Source organism: Nymphalis io, chromosome 20 (assembly GCF_905147045.1).
Source record: "Nymphalis io chromosome 20, ilAglIoxx1.1, whole genome shotgun sequence".
Taxonomy (NCBI): Eukaryota; Metazoa; Arthropoda; class Insecta; order Lepidoptera; family Nymphalidae; genus Nymphalis; species Nymphalis io.
Genome location: NC_065907.1, coordinates 6821143 through 6846286, shown reverse-complemented (window position 1 = coordinate 6846286; position 25144 = coordinate 6821143). Strand labels below are relative to the sequence as shown.

The following is a 25144-nucleotide window of genomic DNA, read 5'->3' as shown; positions in this document are numbered from 1 at the left end:
ACGTATTCCTATATGTATATAGAAATATGAACAGTAGAGTAAGGTGAGATTAAACCAACCTTTCAAAAAAAATAAACTGATAGAGTTAACGTCAAGCAGATGGATTTATGCAAAAAAGGTCATAAAATATATCTAGCACACTAACCAACGGTGTCAGAACAGTCTCCGTCAACATTCTGTTTCTCCGGATTGAGCAGCAAGCGTAGACTTTCCCACTTTACGTTTAAATGCTCGACACGCCACGTTACCTGTTAAATATATATAAATACCTATTAACTATACATTAACATTTTTATACAAAAGTATAATAACACACAAAATCAAATTGCAATGTTCGCATGTACATTTGGAATTATCTTTCGCCTCGATTATCTCGCGACCAAAAAAACGTATTGACATGGGATTGGGCTCAGTCGACGCGTAATTACAAAATTAAGAACGAAAAAAGTTTTCAGCAAAATCGGTCCATGTGGTTTTTAGTAAAAATAGAAAAAAAACTAAAAAGATTTTTTTAAATCGGTTCAAAATGTATTTAATAGTTTTTAATTCTCTGAGAAGTTAGTCGTGTGAACCTCACGGTTCGCACCCAGTTTTTTTTTTTATATATATGTTATATATTGTTGACTCTACTCCACCTGATGGTAAGTGGTAGTAGAGTCCAAACGCGACGACGGCCAGTACAGTCGGGAAGAATGTTCTGTACTAGCCGTCCCCGCCTTGCCGGCCCGCAAGATGCCTCTTCACGCCTCGTTTGAAGGAACCCGGGTTGTAAGAGGAGGGGAACACGTGAGCTGGTAAGGAATTCCATTTTTTGGTAGTGCGACAAAGAAAGGAGTTGCCAAATTTCTTTGTGCGCGATGGAATTGATGTCACAGTTAGGCGGTGACATCGAGAACCAGCTCGCGTGGACTTAAGAAGGAAGGGGGAAGCAGGAATTAGAGAGAATAATTCCTCAGAGCACTCGCCGTGATACAGTCGATAGAAAGCGCTCAGTGCTGCTATCTCGCGACGTAATTGTAAGGGTTCAAGGGTGTTTGTGACCTTTACGTCGTTAATAATGCGTACTGCACGTCGCTGCAACCGGTCCAAGGCCTCCAGTAGGTACTTAGCGAAGCCATCCCAAAGGTGCGAGCAATATTCAACGCAAGACCGTACCTGTGTTTTGTATAACAGGCACAGTTGTTGTGGCGTGAAAAAACGCCGCACCTTGTTCAGAACACCGAGTTTCCGTGAAGCTGTTTTTATAATAGCCTCGATGTAATCCCTTGGACTAAGGTCGCAGTGAACGTCCATCCCAGTTTATTTTATTATTAAACTATTCTAATATTATAAATACAAAAGTAACTCTGCCTGTCTTTCACGACTAAAATCCCTGCAAGTTCTTCAATATTAAAGTTGAAAATGTAAAATTTTATATGGTATTTTGTTAAGTTACATAATTGTTTAGTAAATACATTCATAATAGTAGTAGTAATGTGGGATAAAAAATTGAAGTGAAGAAGACAGTTTGTTCTGATAGAAATGTGAATACTAATATTTAATCTTTTCGATGTATACAAACATAATAATTTAAAAGTTTTTGGTACAAGCCTTAATAATTAATAAAAATATAAAACATAAATAATTTAAAATAACTAAGGAGTTGAACGCAACGAAACTTGAACGAAAATGATAATTTAACATTAGGTGGTCTATTCGTTCGTCTGTCATACAAAAACTTAAGTAAACTTAGTAATTATTACATGATACTTACGTCAGCTGCAGCCTCCGGTATACGTTCGAGGATAGCGGAGGCTTGTTCTATGAACTTGGCACGTCGAGGCTCCACCGACACAAGCTCCGACATACGACTCTAGAATTGTCATAAAAAAATACTTATTAATTCTAAATAATAGTGTATATATATAGTTGTTAAATTTATAATTAATTGTTAAATTTATAATTAATTATGTGAAACTGCATTTCGGATATATATTTTTTTGTATCGTTCAAAAAAACAATTTCAGCAAATATTTTATATGATCACCTTCTAATAATCGAATTTCGCGATTAAATTCATTTATAAATTATTATAGCGGCATTATTATTTACCGATAGGTACAAAATATTATCAATACATTCGTACCTAAATAATATGAAATCTTAACAAAAACCTCTTTGCGTTACAAATACTTCTATATATAGTTTTCAACAGATTAATAAACAAGTAGACTCGTTAAAAGTTGCTGCTGAAATAAAAAAAAAAACAACATTACGATTTGCTTACCATTCTCAATTTCCTGCTCGATAGGTTTTCTGGACTAGAATATATCTCTTCTTGTACGTGTGTCAACCACTGGCAGAGTTCGGTGAATTCAGATATTAGTTGGCTCATAGACCACTGTCTGTTGAAGCCGGAGGTGGGGTTGAGAAGTCGCGGCCCGTTTTGCAATACTGACGAATTGTTGGATAACAGCTCGCCGTTTGCCTCCTGAAAAAAAATAATACATTATTTTAATTATTGTTTGCATTTGACTTTGGGCGTAAAATAATCGTAAGCATAGTCCAAGATTTTTTACTATATTCAGAAATGACATGCTTACTTGTTTAAACCATCTTGGCATCGTAACTTATATTATAATTTAACGCGAAAGGGATTTTTTTCTTTGCTAAATGTTACGGCTTTACGTCTTTAATACTCTACTGATGATCATGAAATTTTTCATACATGTAGTCAGTTACACCGTAACCGTAACAGTCTGTGAATGTCCCATTTTGAGGAGAAGGTTTAGAGCTTATTCCACCACGCTGCTCCAGTGCGGGTTGGTGGAATACACATGTGCCAGAATTTCAGTGAAATTAGACACATGCCGGTTTCCTCACGATGTTTTCCTTCACCGTAAAGCACGAGAAAAATTATAATCACAAATTAAGCACATGAAAATTCAGTGGTGCTTGCCCGGGTTTGACTCGGCTTTTTTTGTCAGTTACACAGAAAAGAAATTTGGCGAAGCCGCAGTAGTTTTGTATACTAGTTTTGATATAAAGGCCTAACTAAGGCTTAACTAAGACCTAAGGCGTGGCGGCTCGCAGCTTCTTTCTATGAGGCCATTATAGTCTAAATAACGGCAGAGCGAGACCAGAAAAGAACCAATCCCGCTTGGCCTGGACGACAAAGATGTCGTCCCTTCTTCAAAATGTAGGACGTGCCCTCGTAGCCGTGGATGCGCGGGGTGGGAGCCTTGCGTGTTAAGTTTCATAGGGCCCTGAGGAGAATGGCAGCCGAGCGGAACTCGAGCCGCCTTACGCACTAACGAGGATTGCAGAGTGCAAGATCACTTTTTTTCGCTCTGAGAGAGTTCCAACGAGCCATTAACGGAGTACAGCAAGATGCAGCAGACCACAAGAGTTTTAATTAGTAAAAATTAAATATACCTAAGCCAATTCTCTACAAAGCCCGGATATCTTTCAATCATTATAACTTTTTAATTCCCTGATATAAGATTCACAAGAATTCATAATTCACAGAACAAGTCGATACAGTTAAAATATTTTTTCATGGATAAGGTTTTTATACCATTAAATTAGCTTTGTTATATTTCGCGGCTAGATGGCGCTGCAGTACACAAACATAAACGATCGCCAATACAATTGGTACACATAATATGTATGTATATACAAAGGCAGGACAATGTTTTCTGGGCGTTTAATAGTAGTTTATGAAGCGTATCCATCTATTCAACCGAGTAAACTTCGTTTATTTCTAGAATATTTCAATATTTAGTAACCACCAACAGTTCTAACCTTGCAAGAGTCTATGATCTGGTTGTCCATGATGTACTCGTAATGGTGCTGCAGCAGAGGCCAGAGGTCGTCCCCGGCGCTGCCTCCACTCGCCGCGGAGCCCCAGCTGCGTCGCCACGCTTCCCGACATGGCTCTTTCCTGTAACGATTTAACAATAGAAACGATTTTAATTTAGTTTATTTTTTAAATCATAATACATTGAACAAAGAAGGATCATTACTAGATTCAACGAAGAATGAGTTCCACAATCTCATGCGGTTAGGGAAAATTAATTAGAAATATTTTTATCGAATAATGTAATAATGTGAAGTTGTGCAACAACTTAGTCAATCTATTTTTTTAAAACAATTTATATAACTATATAGTGTAAATTTATAACGGTCTATGCGTTTGTGATGTTAAAATCATTGACACTTTCTCTAAAAAACCTTAATAAATCTTCCATCAAGCTGTGACGTATCAATTGCGTACCGTGGCATAACTTTTTTAAATATCGTCCGAATCATTATTTCTAAGACGAACTAACCTCTTTTTAGTGAGGCTATGGTAGGGCCGCTCGAGGTGATCGCCGGTGCCGTTCGGTGGCGCAGGCGCAGATCGTAGTGAAGACAACGAAAAGCTGCTCTTCAAAATTCTTGCTGAATTCTCGCAACCTGAAATACATATTTTTTATTGGTTAACTTTTTTTATTTTAACATTAAATACAATAATGACAATACTCTCGTTTATAAAATAATTGACAGATTATTACGTAAGTAATGCGGACGCATATTATATGAACGACACGACGTCATTATAGAAATAATGAACAGTTGATAATATGTTAATAAAAGTGTCTTCGGAACTTTCATAAACCAACAAAATTTATAAAAATTTTATTAAATAACAACAAAAATTATATATCGTATTGTCATATAAATACTTTGACCTTCGAATTATGTATAAACTTTTTCCGTATCGACCTTAAGGTTATGGAAATGACGAGGTCGGTCCTTAACCGAATTATAATAGTAATACCACGTGTTTACACTTCGATTGCTCCTCGGTTTAACTTCCATTCTGTGCTGCCGTATTTCGGAAAGCAAATACCTAGTCTAGCCTATGGGCCCGGCAAGCCAAAAATTATATAAGTTTATCGTAATTGCTTCGAATGGGGGTGTCCTCAGATATCAAAGTGCCTAGGGGTCTTGGAATTCTAATCCGGGCATCCAATGCGTGCTTACATACTTGCGTATTTTACTTCCTGATTAAGTGGGCTGATTGAAAATGTGATACACACAGAGTAAGAAGGAAAGAGGCAACGAATAAAGTAAATTTTCCAATACTCACTTGTAGACATTTTGACTTGTTTCCACGGGAACTTTCTAAACAATCGATTTAATTTCAAATCAACATTAGTTTTCCCGTAAGTCTTTTGTACTGTCTCGTCTTTGTACTAAGTCTTGATATTTTATGCTCTTAATAATGTAAATTGCTTCGTTTTAAAAGAACTACTGCGACTAGATTCGTTATGTTAAAGTTAAAGTAGAATAAATAGTTTTCTTAATCATGTAATCTTTAGATAAGACTCATGAATTTGAAGATTATGTTGTCTGTTTTGGTGCATAGGTCGGTGGTCACATGTTGCGTTCTTGCCCTTTACTTTGCCTCCTGTGTTTGCATGCTGCGTTTCGTTGAGTCGGTCCTGTAAGAAAAAAAATTGTTTATCTTCAAGGGTAACAACTATCATAATATGTATAAATGACAAATTTTATCGAATAAACGTTTAAAATGTAAATAAAATTTTCTGATTTATTTCACTCAGTAATAGCAATTAAAATTATGGGTAAAGGACACTTTGTTTTGCCTTAGCGGTAAGTAGTACCACGGTCTTCCACCATAACGAGCAACGAGTTTTAAATAACGATGCGTCACGCACACGAGGACCTTCGTTAGTCGCTAGAGATATTAATTTAAACAAGAATGTATTCAATTATAATTCTTCTATTCAATATAATGTTATATAACTACAAATGTTGTATAATATCATCATTAAATCATTGATTTAAGCTACACGTAAATTAAATAAATTGTTCCACACGTATCTTACGATAAGGTAAGGATCAAACATGCAAATAACTAAAATCAATTGCTCCAATCACAGATCTAAATACACGCAAAGGTACTTTCACCAACAAAAATCAATTGTTTTCACCGAACGTGACAAAGGGCAATAGGGAATGGAATGGAAAGCAACCGGGCGCAATTTTCTATACAGTTTCACACCAATTTGCTGATTTATAAGACAAATAGTTGAAACACGAACTGTGCGAGGGACCGTTTAGTGGTTATTAAAGTTAACGTAAACGAATATCGTAACAAGCAATAGCGTATTTTAACAAAATCAATCACCTAAAAAAAAAAGTAAATATTTAGCTTAAGAACTTTTTTTTGTCCTTAATAAAGAACAGTTATCATCCATCTTAGTCATTTTTTTTAATAAATTAAGGTTGCGCAAAGATAATATTAAAATTTAATAGTGTTACACGGTTAACAGAATAATTTAGAGCAAGCATTGCGTATAATCTAAGCGTTTCTTTTATAAATTATGCATTAAAGAATTAAGTAGTACTTTAAATTGGTTTACTAAGGCATCTGTTGTTATCTAAGCTTAAAGCAATTAAGATTTATTCATTGCAATTTAACTGAAATTTTACTAAATATTTTGAACTTTAACTGTCAACTCTTGAAATAGATTGTACTGTAACAGCCTGTGAATGTCCCACTGCTGGGCTAAAGGCCTCCTCTCCTCTTTTTGAGGAGAAAGTTTGGAGCTTATTCCACCACGCTGCTCCAACGCGGGTTGGTGGAATACACATGTGGCAGAATTTCAGTGAAATTAGACACATGCAGGTTTCCTCACGATTTTTTCCTTCACCGTACAGCACGAGATGAATTATAATCACAACTTAAGCACGTGAAAATTCAGTGGTGCTTGCCCGGGTTTGAACCCACGATCATCGGTTAAGATTCACGCGTTCTTACCGCTGGGCCATCTCGGCTCTTTTTGAAATAGATTGGTGATAAGAAATTATAGATAGTTAAGTCCAACAAACATAACAAAGTTATAAGCATAAATATATGTGATAGAAGTTTATATCGGTTACAATAGGCAATAACGACCCTTCCGGCGGAGAAATGCGGCCTCGATTTCTTTCCCATAAATGTATGTGGTGTAGAACAAGTAAAGTTTCAGCTTTCTAGGTCAACGAGGCTCTGCCTCAGTTAGATAGACAAACGGACACATTCAAACAAATTATGACATTACTTGTGAAAATCTAACTGCTAGGTACTTGTGGTAATCTAACTGCTGCTAAGGTAAAGTACACCGATAACGTCGTGGAGCCTCGACGAATGTGTCACGACTCATTACGCATTACACACACGATGGAAATAATAAAATCATCGATACACGGTATATGGCGAGCAAAGGTCGCAAGTTACTGTAGCTATTTTTATTACAGTATTTATATGTATCGGTTTACGTTTAAAATACAAAATATAAAAACTATTCCTTTCAAGATATTTCGTTATGATAAAACGGTAATCAAATTTCTAAAGGTTTTGACGCGTTAGCTTTTAAGCTATCCGATAAGCAGGGTCAATAACTTTTTGTATCCTTAAAATTAAAGCCCTGGATTTTAATAAATGAATAATTTGTTAATATATTAATGTATAAAATATTTAACCATAGTGTCCACTACCGTTTAATCCGCGAAATCGCTGCATATTTTACATTTATCTTGTAAAAGATATATTTATAACTTTCAAATTTCGATATTGATCAACCACTAAATAAAATTACTTAAACGAATTAAAAAAAAAGATAACTTTAGAACGAAGTTCCTTATCACGTCCTGTATTAAATATACTAGTTTGTAAGAATTCAATCATTCGTTACTCACCCGTGAAATGTAGACAACCGACTTATGTTTGATAAACTATTTCGATGCGTGTATTCTTTAAATGTTGTAATCACTGTGGTCAATGACGCATATCACTTTCTGACATTTCACGACAGTTTTCGGCGATTTGTTTAGAGTGTGTTCTTACAGAATAGCCCTATAGATATTTGGCGAATGCCAGACCGAAAATAAGAGTGTGAGTTCGACCATACACCGACCATCACGACACTTTTGCTATATTTAGTATGTCTGATTACAAGCATAAATCTACGTAATTATATTTAATTAAATAATTTAAAATTGTATTACATATGTTATTTTATTTCATTTTAAATTTTTTTTTTTTTTAAAGTAACTATCAAATGATGTTAATTTATTTCATTTTGCTTGATAAAAATATATAATATATAGCGAAAGGAGCTTCGTTCAAAACCGGAGTCCCACGACACCTCACGTTTTATTCTCAAAAAACCGTTTTAAACAATTTTCATAATACTTTCATTGACGTAACATAACTCTTATATAACATTTGGTTACTAGATTATTTTTTTCATGTAATTTCTTTTTTTATTGAATATTGTGCTACACATTACCCTAATTAGCGTGCGCCTTTAAGACTTGTTAATAATAAGCTATACGTACTTAATCGAGTGAGGCTCGTTAGTGACGTTACTTAAAGTTTCAACAATTACCAATTAGGAAGTATTTTCATAACTTATGTTACACAAGTAGCTTTTATAACTACACGGTTTTATAACCTATTTTTAATTATTTTTTCATTTAAATTAAAACTCACACGTTATCGGGCATTCTATTGTAAAAACTTGAAGAAATGAAAAATATTACAATTATTAGACATTAAATATGCAGATCACGTTTTTACATATAATACATAACAGTTCACGTAATTTAGAGGATCATAATTCTTCACAAATACATTTGAATAAAAATATTAGCCATTTAACTTTATTATATATCATTTATTTTAAAAAGTACATATAAAATTTATTTAAAAAAATAATAATAATTAATCATACCTACAGTAATGATAATAAAAATTAACGAAAAATGACAGAACTATTTTTAAAACGCCATAATTATTTGTATAATATATGTAATAATATTATGTAATAATGCCAGTATTATTTGTTTAATGTTTGTTGGGATTAAACACATGTATTCTTCGTTATGTATGATTAATATTAATAAAAATGTTGTATTAAAAAAATGTACCACAATTACAATATTTAATTTTATTTTTCTATATTATTTTTATTATTATTAAGGCTTATTACTGCGGTAACTCGTGTGTACACCAAGATTTAATACCTCAACTAATAATACATTATTATTACACTTGTTACGTAATTCAGCATCCATTTACTTGTTTTATCTCATTTCCACTATCTCGTAACGTCTGTTATTATGGTCCTATCAGACCGCACCTGCTTCCCTTCGTGATACGAACAAAAGAATTGTTTTAAGAGGGACATTATATTTTGTCATCATTATGAATATTTACAAAAATAAAACTTAATTGTTGAAGTTATACATAATATATTTATCGTAGAACACAAAAATAAATAAACAATTCTTAATATATGTACTAGGGGCATATAAAGGAGTAGGCAACCTAACAGGTTGCATGTGTGTTATATCAGGATATAAGCTATCTCTCTTCCAAATCCGTTAAGTAGATCTTGCGTGAAAGAGTAACGAATACCCATCCACACAAACATTCGCGTTTATAATATCAGTAGGTTTACAACTATATAACCTACCACAATACGTTAGCCTTAATGTTTAATATATATTAATCTTTAATATTTAAGGATATCAATCCAATTAGTAAAAATCTTTTTGCGTTTTCTAGCTTAATAAATACGTAACGCGCGAAACAACTTAATAAGATTGAAAAGGCAAAAAAAACATAATTGTGTTGTAAGAAATTAAATTATTATACTATTTTTAAATAATTTATATAATTATGTGCTTTGTATATACATGCATCTTTTTTATAAAAAAATTGATTTTTGATATCGCCCTCATTCCATGAATTCTTATGCGTAATACACTTAAACTTATGCTGCACTTTAATATAATATTAATACTTTTTAAACCAACAAAACATAAGTTATCTTAAAAAAAAATATCTCTGAAAAATGCTTTGCTGTTAAATAACATCACAGATAAAACTCAAATCATTAAACAGATTTTATAAACCCAGTCACGTTCCCGGAAAATATTTGAAGGCTCGAAATCAGAATATAAGATATTTTTACTTAGAACTGTGTACTTATTAAAACGCGAGAGGCCTATCGCGTTTATTCACTGCACATAATAAACACGAGGTGTCAGGCATGACGAACACAATCTAGATAGTCTTCACAGACAAACTTCTTCTTACGAGAAATACTAATAAGAAAATACTTAAAAAAAAATATTTCATTGCATTCGGTAAAAAAATGTTTCATTAATAAACAAAAAATTTGATTATATCAATTATATATAAATTTTCATCATTCGAAAAGGTAGGTATTAGATATGCACAAAGAAATTAGACAAATTTCATAGTATAACAATTGGCTAATTTCGACCACACGCAGTACTGGGAGTTCAATCAGTCATTTTACAAATCAAACTTTATATCAAACTTACATTTAAATAGTAATTTTTTTAATGCGTTTAAGGTCTGAAACTATCACTCTATAAAAAAATATTTTTAAAAAGGTTAAAGGCTATTTAAGACATCACGCTACGGCTCACGGTAGCAGAGCAGAAACGTTTTAACGTCGGAGAAAACGCGCGGATTAGCTAATCACACAAAAGCTTTACACAATACATTAGACATATCAATTAGTTAATATTTTAAACATGAAAATTGTCAATTACTTTATAAGAATTGATAACCACACAAACAATATTAGTAAGTAAGTAACAGCTAAGGCCTGCCCAGCAGTGGGACATTCACAGGCTCTCCCTTTTTGAGGAGAAGGTTCTGGAGCTTATTCCACGCTGCTCCAAAACGGGTTGGTGGAATACACATGTAGCAAAATTCGACACATACAGGTTTCCTCACGATGTTTTTCTTCACCGTCAAGCACGAGATGAATTATAATCACAAATTAAGCACATGAAAATTCAGTGGTGCCAGCCCGGTTTGAACCCACGATCATCGGTTAAGATTCACGCGTTCTTACCACTGGGCCATCTCGGCTTTACAATATAACTTACATTTTATATAAGAATTTTAAAATACCAATTAGATTTATGATTTTAAATATACAGTAGCATAGGGCAGGTAGAGCTTCGTTTATTATGTTATTCATAACTGATAATGACGGGTGATAATGATATAGATCTGCGTTGGTATATATAATCATTTATTCATCAGGCAAATTATGCGGGTTATTTTATGTTAAGTCGAAAATTAACGTCACATTTTAGTATTAAATGTTAGGCTTGTAGATTAGGGCAATATATTATTTTTCATATTTTTACATTAAAAAGAATATTTTATATAAATAATAAGTATTGTAAGTTCGTGTTATAATAATAATAACTTCACGAAGCGGTTTCTTCATATTTTATGTTTACAAATATTAATGTAAAAATTTAAAGGTAAGTTAGTTAATTATAATAAATCTTCAATATATTTATATAAATAATAATAATTTATTTACGTACTACGTAAAGTACTCTCGGTTTATGTGTGTGTAGCAAGACGTACTTGAGTGTATTACACGCTATTAGCAAAGTATAAAGCAATTTGTCTATCTTATCAATAGTTGTCAGGTGCACCATCAATTTCCTTGGGCTAACCACATTCCTCGTAAATCTCTCCGAGGTAATTTAGCATTAAACTGACCCACTTTATAGGCACAGATTACTTCAACGATCGTAGTCCACTTCGATTTACATCGGTCATGACAATGTGATCTGTATGGAAAGCATGTACTTCGTTTAAGCAAGCGTTTACTTTCTAATAATCCTGAGATCGGTTAAAATGTATAAAATGGACCCTCGCCAGATATTGTACGACAATTTAATCTGTCTTCTCTTTCTAACGGTAAATTCATTGGAGCTTAAATTTATGGTTAAGATAATGGTTGTACGTGAACGCCGAGAGACGAACAATCCGATACAAACCAAACGTGCGACTGAACGTAAGAAATTAAACAATTTGCTACTCGTAAATGCAAATGATATTAAAATCATGGTAAAGTTCCGTATTAGGCAACAATGTCACGAATTTGTTATAAGGATTGACTTCTCTATGATATTTCGTAAAGAGGAAACTTAGATGATTGATAAATGTAAATGGAAAAGTAGAACTAAACTGATAACGCTTAATAAGAAATTACATTAATTATATCAACTACCAAACATATAGACTAGGTTAAGTGATTTCGAAGCTTTCGTTTCATCGAGATGGGAACCATGTCTTCCCGAAACACGTCGAATATTTATTAATTAATAACGAAAGTCAATTCGGTATCGTTAATAATGATACTCAACGTTTAATAAAACTATTTTATACGACAAAAATAAATAATTTAAGAAACGATGAAGATAATTAGATAAACAAACTTTCGCTTAGTAAAATTTTAATTTTTTCAATTCGTTACTTTAAATACATAATTAGATAGAAACCAAACAGCGATAAATACAAAAACTGCGAAAGTTAATCGTGTTTTATTTGAAGCTTCAGTTTAGACATCAATCATTTTCGCGTAGTTGTTATTCCCACGTGAAATTCAATGTGAAGATTCGCTACTGGAAGTAAATTAAATAGAAGTTTGCAAAATTAAATGTATGAGAGCCTTTTGTTAATCATAAAACTTTCAATTATCTTAACGAGGTAGGAGTTTTGTTTAATGAATTACAATGTTATGTCCATACTCGTAATAAAGATGTAAATAATTAGAATTCTTCGCATATAAAATATGAACTTAGTTAGGGAGTTACAAGAATAGTTATGAAGGCGAATGATCTCGAACAATGCATGTTATATAATTACAGAGATTGACGATGTCTGACAACACTAGACATTGATCATTGATAATTGATACAGTAGAAAAACAGCTGTTACGTTCTTACGACCGCAGGACCAATTTTTATATAATTTTATACGATCAAATGAACTTCTCGAAGCAAAGTTTGATCATTATTATTTGAGTCGCTTCATTTGAAAATACATTAGAAGAGCGGACAGTGCCTGTAGGGCTAATATGACTACCTGATTAATTGTATCTTCGAATGAAGCGATTAAATATAATTTATAAATATTTACATCAGCTGTTAGTAAAATGATACAATAAAAATTCGTTAACACAACCTTTGATATAATTTAATTATTTTCTGTTATTAGATAACGTTGACGTGTACGTCCGTACGTCACTTTCATGTTCTGAAATGACATTGATTAATGATGAAACGCTCGTTACGTATAAAGAGGATATTATTTTAGGAAGTTCTCCCACGATACTTCCGCTAAGTGAATGTGAAATGTTTAAAACTAATTTACGAGAAATTATTTCTAATCAAGATCATTACTCACAAAAAAAGCGATACTTAGGATGTGAAAATACATTCATTTGAGTCGCGATATAGTTACATTTATAAATATCATTTCAAAATAAAACCTTTTTTAACAAGATACAAACATTTATACAGTTAAAAAAACACAATCTTCATACAAACAAACCAAGACTTTTTCGATTATCAATTCCGGTAATGGTATAAGACCAAAATAAACAAAAAAGTAAAGTGGACCCCCAACGCAACGAACTGACGGCGATTCCTAGTAACGACATCGATACGATTAGAGATACCATTAGGCACACCTTTGTTTTATTTCGAATTATGATTGTTATTTATAGAATTTAAGATACTAAATAATGTTTATATATGTTTTGAAAAACTGAGATAACCCACTTGATAGACCGTGGATTTTAACCGAGGATCACTGGTTTAAATCCGGACAAGCACTACTTTGTTTTTCGTTTGCTTAATTTGTGTTCATAATTTAATACGTCTTAATCTCGCTCGGCGCGCGCGGTGTAATAAAATATGTCTATAGTAGGATATGTTTTTACCAACGATGCCCTCGAGAAGTGTGGTATAATAACCTCCAACTATTCACCAAAGAACAGAGAAGGCACTTGCTCATCAGGGGGCAAACCAGCATATTTTTTGATAAGACAATTTACTTTTTCGTAGACAAGAAGAATTGCCTCTACCCAACAGGATGGGCATTACTGTATTATCATTGCATTCAGTTACCTTTTTACTTAGTATACAATGACATGTATTGTATCCTATGATGAACAAACCTTTTTCAAGAAACAAATATGATGAAAATATATTAATAATATATTTTATTCATTAGTCTATATGATATTATTATTATGAATACCATAAGCGAAATCCTATTCCTTTTTTAAATTCAAGTTATAAAGTTTATTTTCTTTACATTGAAGACGATTCTGTGGACCACAAAGCTTAAACATTGTTCCAAGTAGAACAGGTTGGTTATATTCTTCCACGCCTATTAGAGGGGTGCACGTTACAATGGTGTAATTACGAGATCAGAGGACCACGCAGCTATGCGGCATCGTTTATACAGATGTTCTCAAAAGTTTTTGTTTCATATTTTTATCGTTTCTTTTTATATATATATAGATTTATCGTTCCCCTACAATAGAATAACACGAAATTCAATCAACTCCTAATGTAGAAGATTTGTAGAATCGTTGTTGTGGATTGCAAAACAAGTTTAAACATTAATATAGAGCATGCCGTCACGTTATCAGTAGCTCATAATCATCACTTTATCATAGGTAAAATATTTTAATACACCCTACCATCACAAGATCACAAAACAACACTTGTAAAGCAAAACGAATCGAAACCGACAAAACGAAAGTTTTTTATATCAAAAAATACTCAGGAATGACTGACCTTAATTCGACGTAAGTTTTTTTTTGTCTATGTAACCGACAGCGTAATCTGGGATCAAAAAATATTGAGCGAGTCTCCTTTAAAGTTAAAAAGTTATAATGTGGTTGAGTTATAAACAAAGTTTATTTTATAAGTTTCGTATGCCTCGAAGCCATGAGCATTGATTAGCGTAGAATAAAATAAACAGTTACTTTCATGTATTAAGATTTTTATAAAATTTCAAGTAGATATGCGAACTTAAATCAAATAAATAGACGAGATAAAACAAAGGTTCGAACAACACGTCTGTTGAGTTACATTAATAAATAAAATTAAAAAGAATTTAATAAATACGAAATAATAGTGCACTGTGTATACGATGTAAACCCGTTTTAATATATCAATTACTAAAGTTATTACCAATGTAACTCGGGTATTATTACTGTTGATGAACGAGAAATAATATATCTCCGAATGTCAACAATTCCAAAATGTTTCCGTTCACTTTCGCCATGTATGACATAACGGAACCGCATGTTGTAGATAAAACAATGCTTGTCTCAATTTGTCATGGACGATTTCTTATGTTCTGATAAAATCTCATTATGTTCCATTTGTATCGGCCTGCTAGAGATAACTGTCGCAGATAGCGAAGAAAGCCGCCATATATTTTCTTTGAGAAATTCCTATAAAGATCGCTTGCAGCGACAATTCAGGTATCTCGCAATTCATAATGTAAAGATTTAAAAAGAAAACTTAGGCAATAACAATCAACGAATTATCGCGTAGAAAGTTAACAGAAATGTTATTAAAAGAGCTTGTAAGTTGTAAGGGGACTTACGTACGTGAATGGGGATATAAATATCGGATTACGTGAAAATGTTATAAACTTACTTTCATATGCAGGTACCTATTAACCAATTAAAAGAATACGACCAATTAATAAATTGACGACAGTATTTTATAAACTGGCACTAGTTATCGTACTCCTGGTAAATGCGCTTCTCGCATCAATTCTAATCGAAAAAATAGTTTTCGATTAGAATTAAGAACATCGAATGTGACTCAAGAGCGGGTAGCCGGTAGTTATCTGTGAGCCAAAGAGTCACCCTTACCATTACGATAGGCAATACTATGCCGCATGTTTTTATAAATAAAAATAAATGCCATTATATTTTTAGGAAATTCAGAAGTTATAAAGATATAAATGAATTCTACGAAAAATAACTCAACTGTAATGTAATTTAATTGATGGTGTTTTAATTTGATTGAACGATTTTTTTTTAAATCTATTTTAGGAAAACATACGAGTATTAGGCCCCGTGATGGTAAATGTTCAACTTCGCTTATAGTCACAGGCAAAATCATACTCAGAATACTCACTAACATACACTTTAGACCGGAACACAGCAAAACAGCAATGTTTGGCGGATGGATGGCGGAGAGATTAACCAAGCCAACTACGCAGAAGATATTATAGTGCACAAGTGTGTGCGCAAACACAAGTGCACTCTTATAATCCAATGGGACGGCAATCCGACACGACCGGAAAGAGTTCAGGCTTAGGACCAACGGCTTTACGTGCTTTCCGAGGCACGGGAGTGTACACACTTCCAATTTCCAGACTCTACTGCTACTGAGAATTTTCTGACAGAAAAACCCACTAACTTTTTATTGGCCCAACCTGGAAATTGAACCCAGGACCTCCGGGTCTGCGGCCTTACATCAAGCCACTAGACCAACGAGGCAGTATACAGGTAAATTATTTTTACCGTAACTCAATTAAGAGACGAGAAACAACACGTTAACCAATTATTCTAAATTACACTATTGACCATCAATAAACATGGAAAAGAAAGGCCAAGTTCACAAACCTCTTTGGTTTCACTTTTCTCTACATGTCATAATAAAAGCGAGAGTAGTAGAGTAATATTTGTCTATTAAACACTTTGAAGGGCTCGGCATAGAGAGTAAACTATCCACTCTATTGAAGAAAAAGTGTTTTAAGGTTGTTTATATCGTCTTTTAACGAATTTGGATTTTATATCATTGTGTTAGGGTGGAATATTGAGAGTACCACACCTTGTTTTATTAATGTGATGAAAGGAGTGCTACTGTTGTCTTATTGAGATTTGTTTAGAAGTACGAATGTGAAACTTCGAAAACGTTTGTTCAAATAAATTTTAGTATCTAAATATAATACAATAGGTTCCTATTAAGACTCATTCATCATTAATATAACAATATCTTATAATTATAAAATGCTAGGTATGTTTGTCTATCTATCTTAACATATATATTACTTGTAGTAAAGCTTTTCCTGTAATAAGTTATATATTTCGAAAATCATTTTTGGGTTTTTGTTTCAATATCCGACTAAAAGATCTAATTAATACATAGAATTTTCAGTCTCAAGAAATATTTAAGAACAGCGCAATTACAACATTTAATTAAAATGCAACGTTTTTCTGTAAGTTTCCGAAACACTTTTTGGATACTATATAAAATTTATAATATTGTCTAAATTTCAATTTTCAACTAAGCTAGTTATAATATATTTCGATACTAATACATGATATACGATACATCTATAAATATTGTTATTTTTTTTAATTTCTATTACTTCCTTTTTCGAGCGAATGCATAACAAAGTCAACAACAAATAAAGACAGGAAAAACTGTAAACCCCATTTTTTTATCAATCTTCAAACATTTTCGAGGGTTGCAACACGCAAGTTCATACAAAAATAAACATTGACACGAAATAATAAGCAGTTTCGTAGATACATTACATTTTATTACACCAATAAACTACTTTTATGGTGGTGTATAGAACGCATTATAATTACATTAAATTAAATTGGATAAAAAAACTGCGGTTACATTTTATTACTGTCTCACTGTGAAACTGCGTGTTTTTCGTTTGAGACACTATTTTAATAAAAAGTAAATAAATAAAATGTCTAATAAATGTAATAATAGTCGCTACTGACCAAAAAATTTTGTATCATATTTTTAACATTCTATAGTTAAAATCACTATAAGATTTCCTTATTTGTTTGCCGTATACTAAAATAACCATTACTATTCTTGTAATTGAAAGGCATGTTAAAATAAAGATACACATTACGAACGAAAACTACAATACGTAAATTAATAGAAACTTCGTGGAAATGTGTATTACATTTTAAATTTGATTCTAGCGTAATCGGTACAATAAATTATATTGTAAAACCCATCGCTCCAATCTGTACAGTTCAAAGTACTTCGGTATTTGAGCGATTCGGCAAGGATTCGCGTGTCAATTGCTTTGTAACACGCGACGACGACTAACGAATCCGAAATTAGTTTGGGGCTCAGAATCACTTTTTTATGCAAATCAGAATTACCCGGACTTTGTCTTCTGTACAGTAAAGTACTCGTGCACATACAAACAAACGTACAAACACGCATGTATTTGTGTGTAAACACACTACAGTCATAAATTATTCCATAATTTTCGCAACTCCGACTAATTTTAGTCTTGTTAGCGGACAACATTTACGCGAGAAAGTTATTCGATTAAAAAATATCGGCCTTTAAAAGTTTTATGTAAATTGGTGAAAAGGGTAATAAAATAAAAAACAGATAATTATGAGATTAAATATTGATTGACGATCTTGTCAAATCAGTAACAAATTTTCTAGACAATTACGTAACTGAACTACAAATAAATAAATCAATCTATAAAAGCACAACAATTTCAAAGCCAATGAATGGTATTCTTATTCAAACAAAAAGATGAGTAAAAAGTGGGGACAAGCGGACATCAACCATTCATATATATTCGATACGCGTACGGATGTACATTAGTTAGTATTCAAGACAACAATTCATCGCTGATAATGCCTGTTTGGTATTTGCAGGCTTGCTCTGTAATGATACATCTGCCATGCAAAAAATAATACTCGCACTAGTACCCATATATAAATAATTTAATAATAGCGAACAAAACTATACATAGAGAATTGGAAGCACATTACATTTATATACCATATTAGCTGCAAGCCCCGACTTTGTGCAGTAAAATTCAACCAAACAAACATCAACTAACATCCATCCTAAGTGTAAATTTTGAACAATCCTTTGCGAATGCCTACTTTATAAAACAAACCATGTTTCTAGACTGAGTAGTTTTTACTGTGCGTTGAAGTATAGGTAATAAAACGTATTTTTCCTTGAAGTTGATATCATTTTGTTTGTTTAAAATGTTAAAAGTGGTTCAACAAACGACATGTGTCGCTTTCTTAAGTAAACATGCAGCTGAGAAAGCTGTAAGAACGCAGTAGGTAACTAAGTCTAGGCTAGCACATGAATCACCGCTGACCGCAGTCGTTTCATAACCGCCACGCGGTATCATGATTCACGACTGTCCAACGCATAATTTATAAGATTTAAGTTATCGTTTCTACGCGTTGGTACGCTTAAAGTATGCCTATACGAAACACTTAGTTTAAAATTTGACTAAGAACATCCGCAACGCAAATGAGTAGGTTAAATATTACTATTCTCTCGTGAGTTATTATGTGGTCTATTTATTTCTTTCAACAAATGGGCTATATAACACTGAAAGATATATAGCTTTATGTAATTATTTAAGTAGTGAAAATATGTTATACTTTATACACGATGTGTGTCAAAACTATTTTAACTGTTTATTCCACACCACAAAATATACGAAAAGTCAATGAGATACAGTTAGACAGTTGTACCGCCTAACATTAAGTTGACATAGTGTTGAAACGACGTGGGTGTCGAATTGCAACAGGTTTAGTTACAATGCGTGTGAGCATCTTCGGATGAGGACGGCCCATAAAGGACATCGGATACCGCTGGCACAGTCAACAAACGGTAAGAAAAGGTGTCGTACGTGCGACTTGTATTTAAAGAAGTATTTAGAGCGAATAGCGATAACTAAATTCATGGAAAATTGCCTACATCATTGCTATCTTTACAATAGTAAGTAAGCCTTTTAACTGTCCCCCTGTCCCACGACCTCTCTTTGAAAAGTGTTGGAGATTATTCATATAAAGTACAACTAACAAGATGCATTAATTTTTACAGGCTTTATTCTATTTCTATAGAACACTATAAAACCTTTTGGCCGTTGTTTCGCACTACTCTTTGCCAACTTATCGAACCGTTACGAACGTAGCTATGAATTCTAATGAGAATTCAAATTTTGAACAGGTTGTGAACCTAAGTAAGAACCTCATTTTGGAAGCGGTTACAATATACATAATATAATGCTTAACGTAACACATTACGAGGATATATTTAAAGTTGCCATGGAGACACAAAAATTTTCAATGGCTTGCTTTAAAGCCGAGATGGCTCAATGGTAAGAACGCGTGAATCTTAACCGATGATCGTAGGTTCAAACCCGGGCAAGCACCACTGAATATTCATGTGCTTAATTTGTGTTTATAATTCATCTCGTGCTTGACGGTGAAGGAAAACATCGTGAGGAAATCTGCATGTGTCTAATTTCATTGAAATTCTGCCACATGTGTATTCTACCAACCCGCATTGGAGCAGCGTGGTGGAATAAGCTCCAAACCTTCTCCTCAAAATGGAGAGGAGGCCTTAGCCCAGCAGTGAGACATTAAAAGGCTGTTACTGTTACTGTTGCTTTAAACTCTAATACATATTAAACATATAACTATATATTTGTAAACTTATTGTATGTTCATAATAATATGTTTTTCTTCAGCAATTGATTCAAGCATTTATTATAACGTTAACATAATTAAAACGTTTGCATTTATCTCGAGGTCCAATACCTCGAGATAAATGCAAACGTTGACATCGCGGTCTCAGCAATATTTTTTTTTCGTTTTACTAAGTAGGCGATTTATATTATTTACGATAACATATCTCGGAAATGGATAAATCACGTCCAGATTCATTCATTAAAATAGCAACATTTATTTTACATGGCCAGTTCAAAAAACTAGGGTCTTTCTTTGTCTGATACGGTATAATAATGACGCTTTTTTTTAAACAAGCATATCACACGATTTTACCAATAGCTACTAAGCCACTGATTATTCTATTTAAATATTATAAACAATCTACTTAAATGTGAATATTATTATCGAACAATTATATTTTGAAATGACACACTAAAAGCATGTAAAATTTCTCAAACCGATGAGTTATTATAATTTAGATTCCAATTCATTAAAATAAAATACAAACAACTTTTATCTTTTCACCTTTATCAAGTTCATTAGTGTATGATTAGAAAGCATGTAAATGATCCGCTACGTCATTGTTGAATGCAATATGCTTGTGAACATGTTCTATACAATGAAGATATCACTGTACGATTGATCTAATTCCGTATTTGCAACTTACAGTTTTCTCACGGAAAAAGATGAATACAATTGACAATGATTTTGTAAGGTGAGTCGACACTAACCTAAATAATATAATATGTACTACGTTTCTTTAGTCAAACGAATTATTTTTTACAATTCTGTAGCGGTTATAATTATAACCTAGTAGCATTGTAAACGTTTTTTTTTTTATTTGAAAAATTATTTTAATTAATATTTTATGAGGTTCCAAAATTAAAATGGTCTTTTTCATAAAAAAGAAATACCTCCAACAGGATGTTTTTAAAAGTTCTTATGTAGTTGGACTTGTGCTTGTATTTCTAATAGTTTTTGAATTCTAGTCAAGGATATAATAATTTAAAATAAACGTTTAGAATCTTGTACGGAATTGAAAAAATACGATGATATCGTCGACATTATCAGTTACATTGATTACCTAATCCGTCGGAGGTTGCATCTCAGTATTACCTCATAAGGTAGCGTTCTATTCTCAAGGTCTTTCGCATTGAAAACCTTGTCACTTGTACAGCTTGTACTAACCTCTAGGTTTTTTTTAATGGCAATTTTATTATAAAATAAATATTTAACTCTACATCGAACGCAGCATTATTTTTAATTAATTTAATTTGGAGACCTGTCCCGAGAAATATATTTTTAAACAAAGTAATTATTTAAAGTTAAGAATATAGAAATAATCGTCAGTTATAACTAGAGAGTAACGTCAGAGTAAGTATAAGTCGAACTTCAATTAGTTTAAAAATAGATATTATGTTAAATATTTAAATGTTCGTAACGTATTAAAATAGTTATAATTTTTTTTTAATTGAAACTGTATCACACACCTTAATAAAATGCCAAATTTCAAAATCTAAGCAAACTACTAAAATCGCATATAGCTTACAAAAAAAACGATATATAATTTATTACAATCGTTTAGAGCTATAAATAAAAATAATCGGTTGGAAGAGAGATGTCAAACACAATTAAAATTAAAACGTTATTTAACAAAAACCGTAAAGATATATTTCAAAGTCAATAATATAATTAAAAAGCTTTTGGCTATTGGAGTAACAAATGTTTCCTGTATAACTTTCTAGTATTAATAAATGAACTTCCCAGATAAAGAAAAAAAGACAGATCGAGTATATGTTTAAAAATATTTACTTTCTATGGGAAAATTAAGACGTAAGCATGATTTCGATGTTTTTTCTGTTGAATTATTATATTTCATAATGATTATATTACATGATCTAGTTAAAAGTGAAATATTTCATATTGACTTGTAAAAATATAAAATAAGTAAGCGAACGTAATTTAAACATCGGGAATTTATTAAGTTTTTTTTGTATATATTTCAAATAGTTACCCGCTTCATCTTCAGATAGAACTAAAATTTAGGCGACTTATTTTTAAAATATATATATTTATAATATATGCGCAAGTGTTGTGAGCAATCCTTAAAAGAATACCTGATTACAGAACGACTTCTTCATATACATTCTTTACCTATTTAAACATTTCATATCTTTATTTACATTATTTTCTTATTCTTTTGGAAGTGATTACATATATTTGTCGCATAATTATTTTGTACATATCTCCGAAACTAAAATGGATAAACGGTTTTCTCTAGGTATAGATTAACATAACATATCTAATAATGTACGTATGCATAACTGTATCATGATAATGTTATCGTTTATCATTTCTACATCGCAATCGCATTAAATATAATGTAAAACTTTCATGAATTCAGAAAAAAATATACTTCATCTTTAAAAACATTCGTACGTTTTAACTATAGGTATATTTTCTCCATGTGTACATTTTGACTAAGACGTTATCGCTGAAACAAACTACTCATTTTGGAAGTATGAAACTCAGCAAAGAAGAAATTTTAGAACTACCTCTAGAAGTTTGAAAGTCTTTAGTTCCGTTATTTTTTAAATTGTAAACTATGAAAATAGTTTTAGGCTTTTAGTAGATATATATATGTTAATACTTGAGATTAAATATTTGTATACATTTTTTAATTCGTTTATTTATTGGTAAACCATAAATGTGAGAAATACCTTTACGCATAAGGCATTTTAGTTATTCTGACGTTTCTTTCCCCTTAACAAAACCATAATAAAGTTCCGAGAAATCAATTAAACACAATCGGACGTTATACGTATAATGCACGTTCCGACATCAATCTGCAATGCGAAGGTCACGTCATTGTCAAGTTACTTTAATCGCTTACCACATCATTAAGACTTTAATTTTAAAATAAATATCTGCATTATTCGCAAAGACTGTAAAAAAACCTTTGAGTAGATTAAGAATCGCAATGCATTTATCGTGATATTATAAGATGATAAAATGTTGAAATATGTTATATCCACTTCTTATATCTAATACATATGTATTTTTTTATATATACTCTATTGAGAGAAAAGAGAAACAAACCTTAGATTTATATATTTCATGCGATTTCTTTTTTTTTTATAGTATAGGTTGGCGGACGCTCCATATGGGCCACCTGATGGTAAGTGGTCACCAACGTCCATAGACATTGTAATAAATGTTAACCATCGCTTACATCGCCAATGCGCCACCAACCTCGGGAACTAAGATGTTATGTCCCTTGTTATACCGGAACACAACAATAACAGGTACTGCTGTTTTGCGGTAGAATATCTGATGAGTGGGTGGTACCTATCCAGACGGGCTTGCACAAAGCCCTACCACCAGTATTTATTCATTATAGCTTTTCTATATTATGCACTACAAACAGTTCTAAAAAATATCATTATTCTATTTCTTTTACTTCTAAAGTTTCGCTTACAACTTCACCGACAACTTCAAACTACTATATTTGTGTCTCGATTAATGATATCACATTAATTTAATGTCAAAGTCATTTATTTGTCTTTATTTCTTCCTTGGTTGAAATACCAACAACTTAGCGAGTTACAAAAACGTCTATAAAAACCATAAAAACACACAATGTTATACTTAAATTATTTTTATATATAATATAAATACATTATATTGCTTTTTTATTACCAGTGTAATTACGGTTACAAGAAAATTATATGATAGATCTAATGGTTGACAGCGGAGTGACCACACGCCTTAGGTGGCGTCTCATCTCGGGTGCCATTATAAAGAAATAAAAAGGTAAAAAACTGTATCGTTAGATATACTAATTATAATGAAATAGTTTCCGCAAGCGGCTTTGCTGGCGTTTGAGGGGGGAGATAATAGCTACCGTGTCGTTTTCTATACCCCTGATAAAGTACATGCAAAATTTAATAATGGAAAAATGAATAGTTTAGACATAAAAGCGTAACAAACAAAGAAATAATCAAACTCACTTTCGCATTTATAATATTAGACCTTTAACCTTAAAGTAAACTTCTTTCCTACTTACTAGGAGTTTGCATATTTGCAACCGTTAATTTAGGAAACGAATATATAAATTGCGATGTAACTTTCATGCTTTATTCGAGGAATACAGCAAGTTATATTATGCAGGCTGAAAGAAACTACTAATTAAAAATAAATAATAATAATAATAAATAACTTTATTCACCAAAAAGAAACAAAGACAAAAAAATTAAGGTACAAAACCATAAAAAAAGAGTTAAAAATATCATAATTTGGTGAAAAGGTCGTAGTCTCAGCTAGGCTGCTTTTCAGTCTACGCCTTGTACATATGCTGCCAACACAAACGCTACATTCAGTACAGTAAAAGGTAAAAGTAGATAAAATTACTTAAATAATAAAAGTTAATACAATTTCTAACACGCACAATAGGCTAAAATAAAAGAAAACATGCAAGCATTACTAAAACAGTGAATCGCACCACTGACTTTTCAAATTTATTCAAACAAGTCAGATATATTTTGGGAAACCTTGTAAATGTAACATGCGTTAACTAACATTAGCATATATTAACGGCTCTTGTAACAAAACGTGCTGAACCCGCTCTGTTAGCAACGACGCCACGTGAAATAGGTCTCAATGTACGACGAAAGACTTATTCAAACCATTCGATTATATTTAAGTGCCGTTTAAGAATGCTAATAAATTATTGTTAACAATAT

The 25144-nt window shown here is 32.1% G+C and overlaps 1 protein-coding gene across 4 annotated transcripts in view; it reads right to left on the bottom strand.

The window, feature by feature from the left end:
• LOC126776305 (klarsicht protein) overlaps positions 1-25144 on the bottom strand; it is a 222788-nt gene that overhangs the window by 124639 nt on the left and 73005 nt on the right. For all 4 annotated transcript variants that reach the window (XM_050498712.1, XM_050498714.1, XM_050498711.1 and 1 more), the window contains 6 exons: positions 5114-5468; positions 4311-4437; positions 3784-3922; positions 2267-2470; positions 1754-1852; positions 146-248 (listed from right to left, as the gene is read on the bottom strand). In XM_050498712.1, the coding sequence (XP_050354669.1) occupies positions 146-248; positions 1754-1852; positions 2267-2470; positions 3784-3922; positions 4311-4437; positions 5114-5123 (682 nt within the window). In that variant the 5' untranslated portion in view covers positions 5124-5468. The remainder of the gene's footprint in view (positions 1-145; positions 249-1753; positions 1853-2266; positions 2471-3783; positions 3923-4310; positions 4438-5113; positions 5469-25144) is intronic.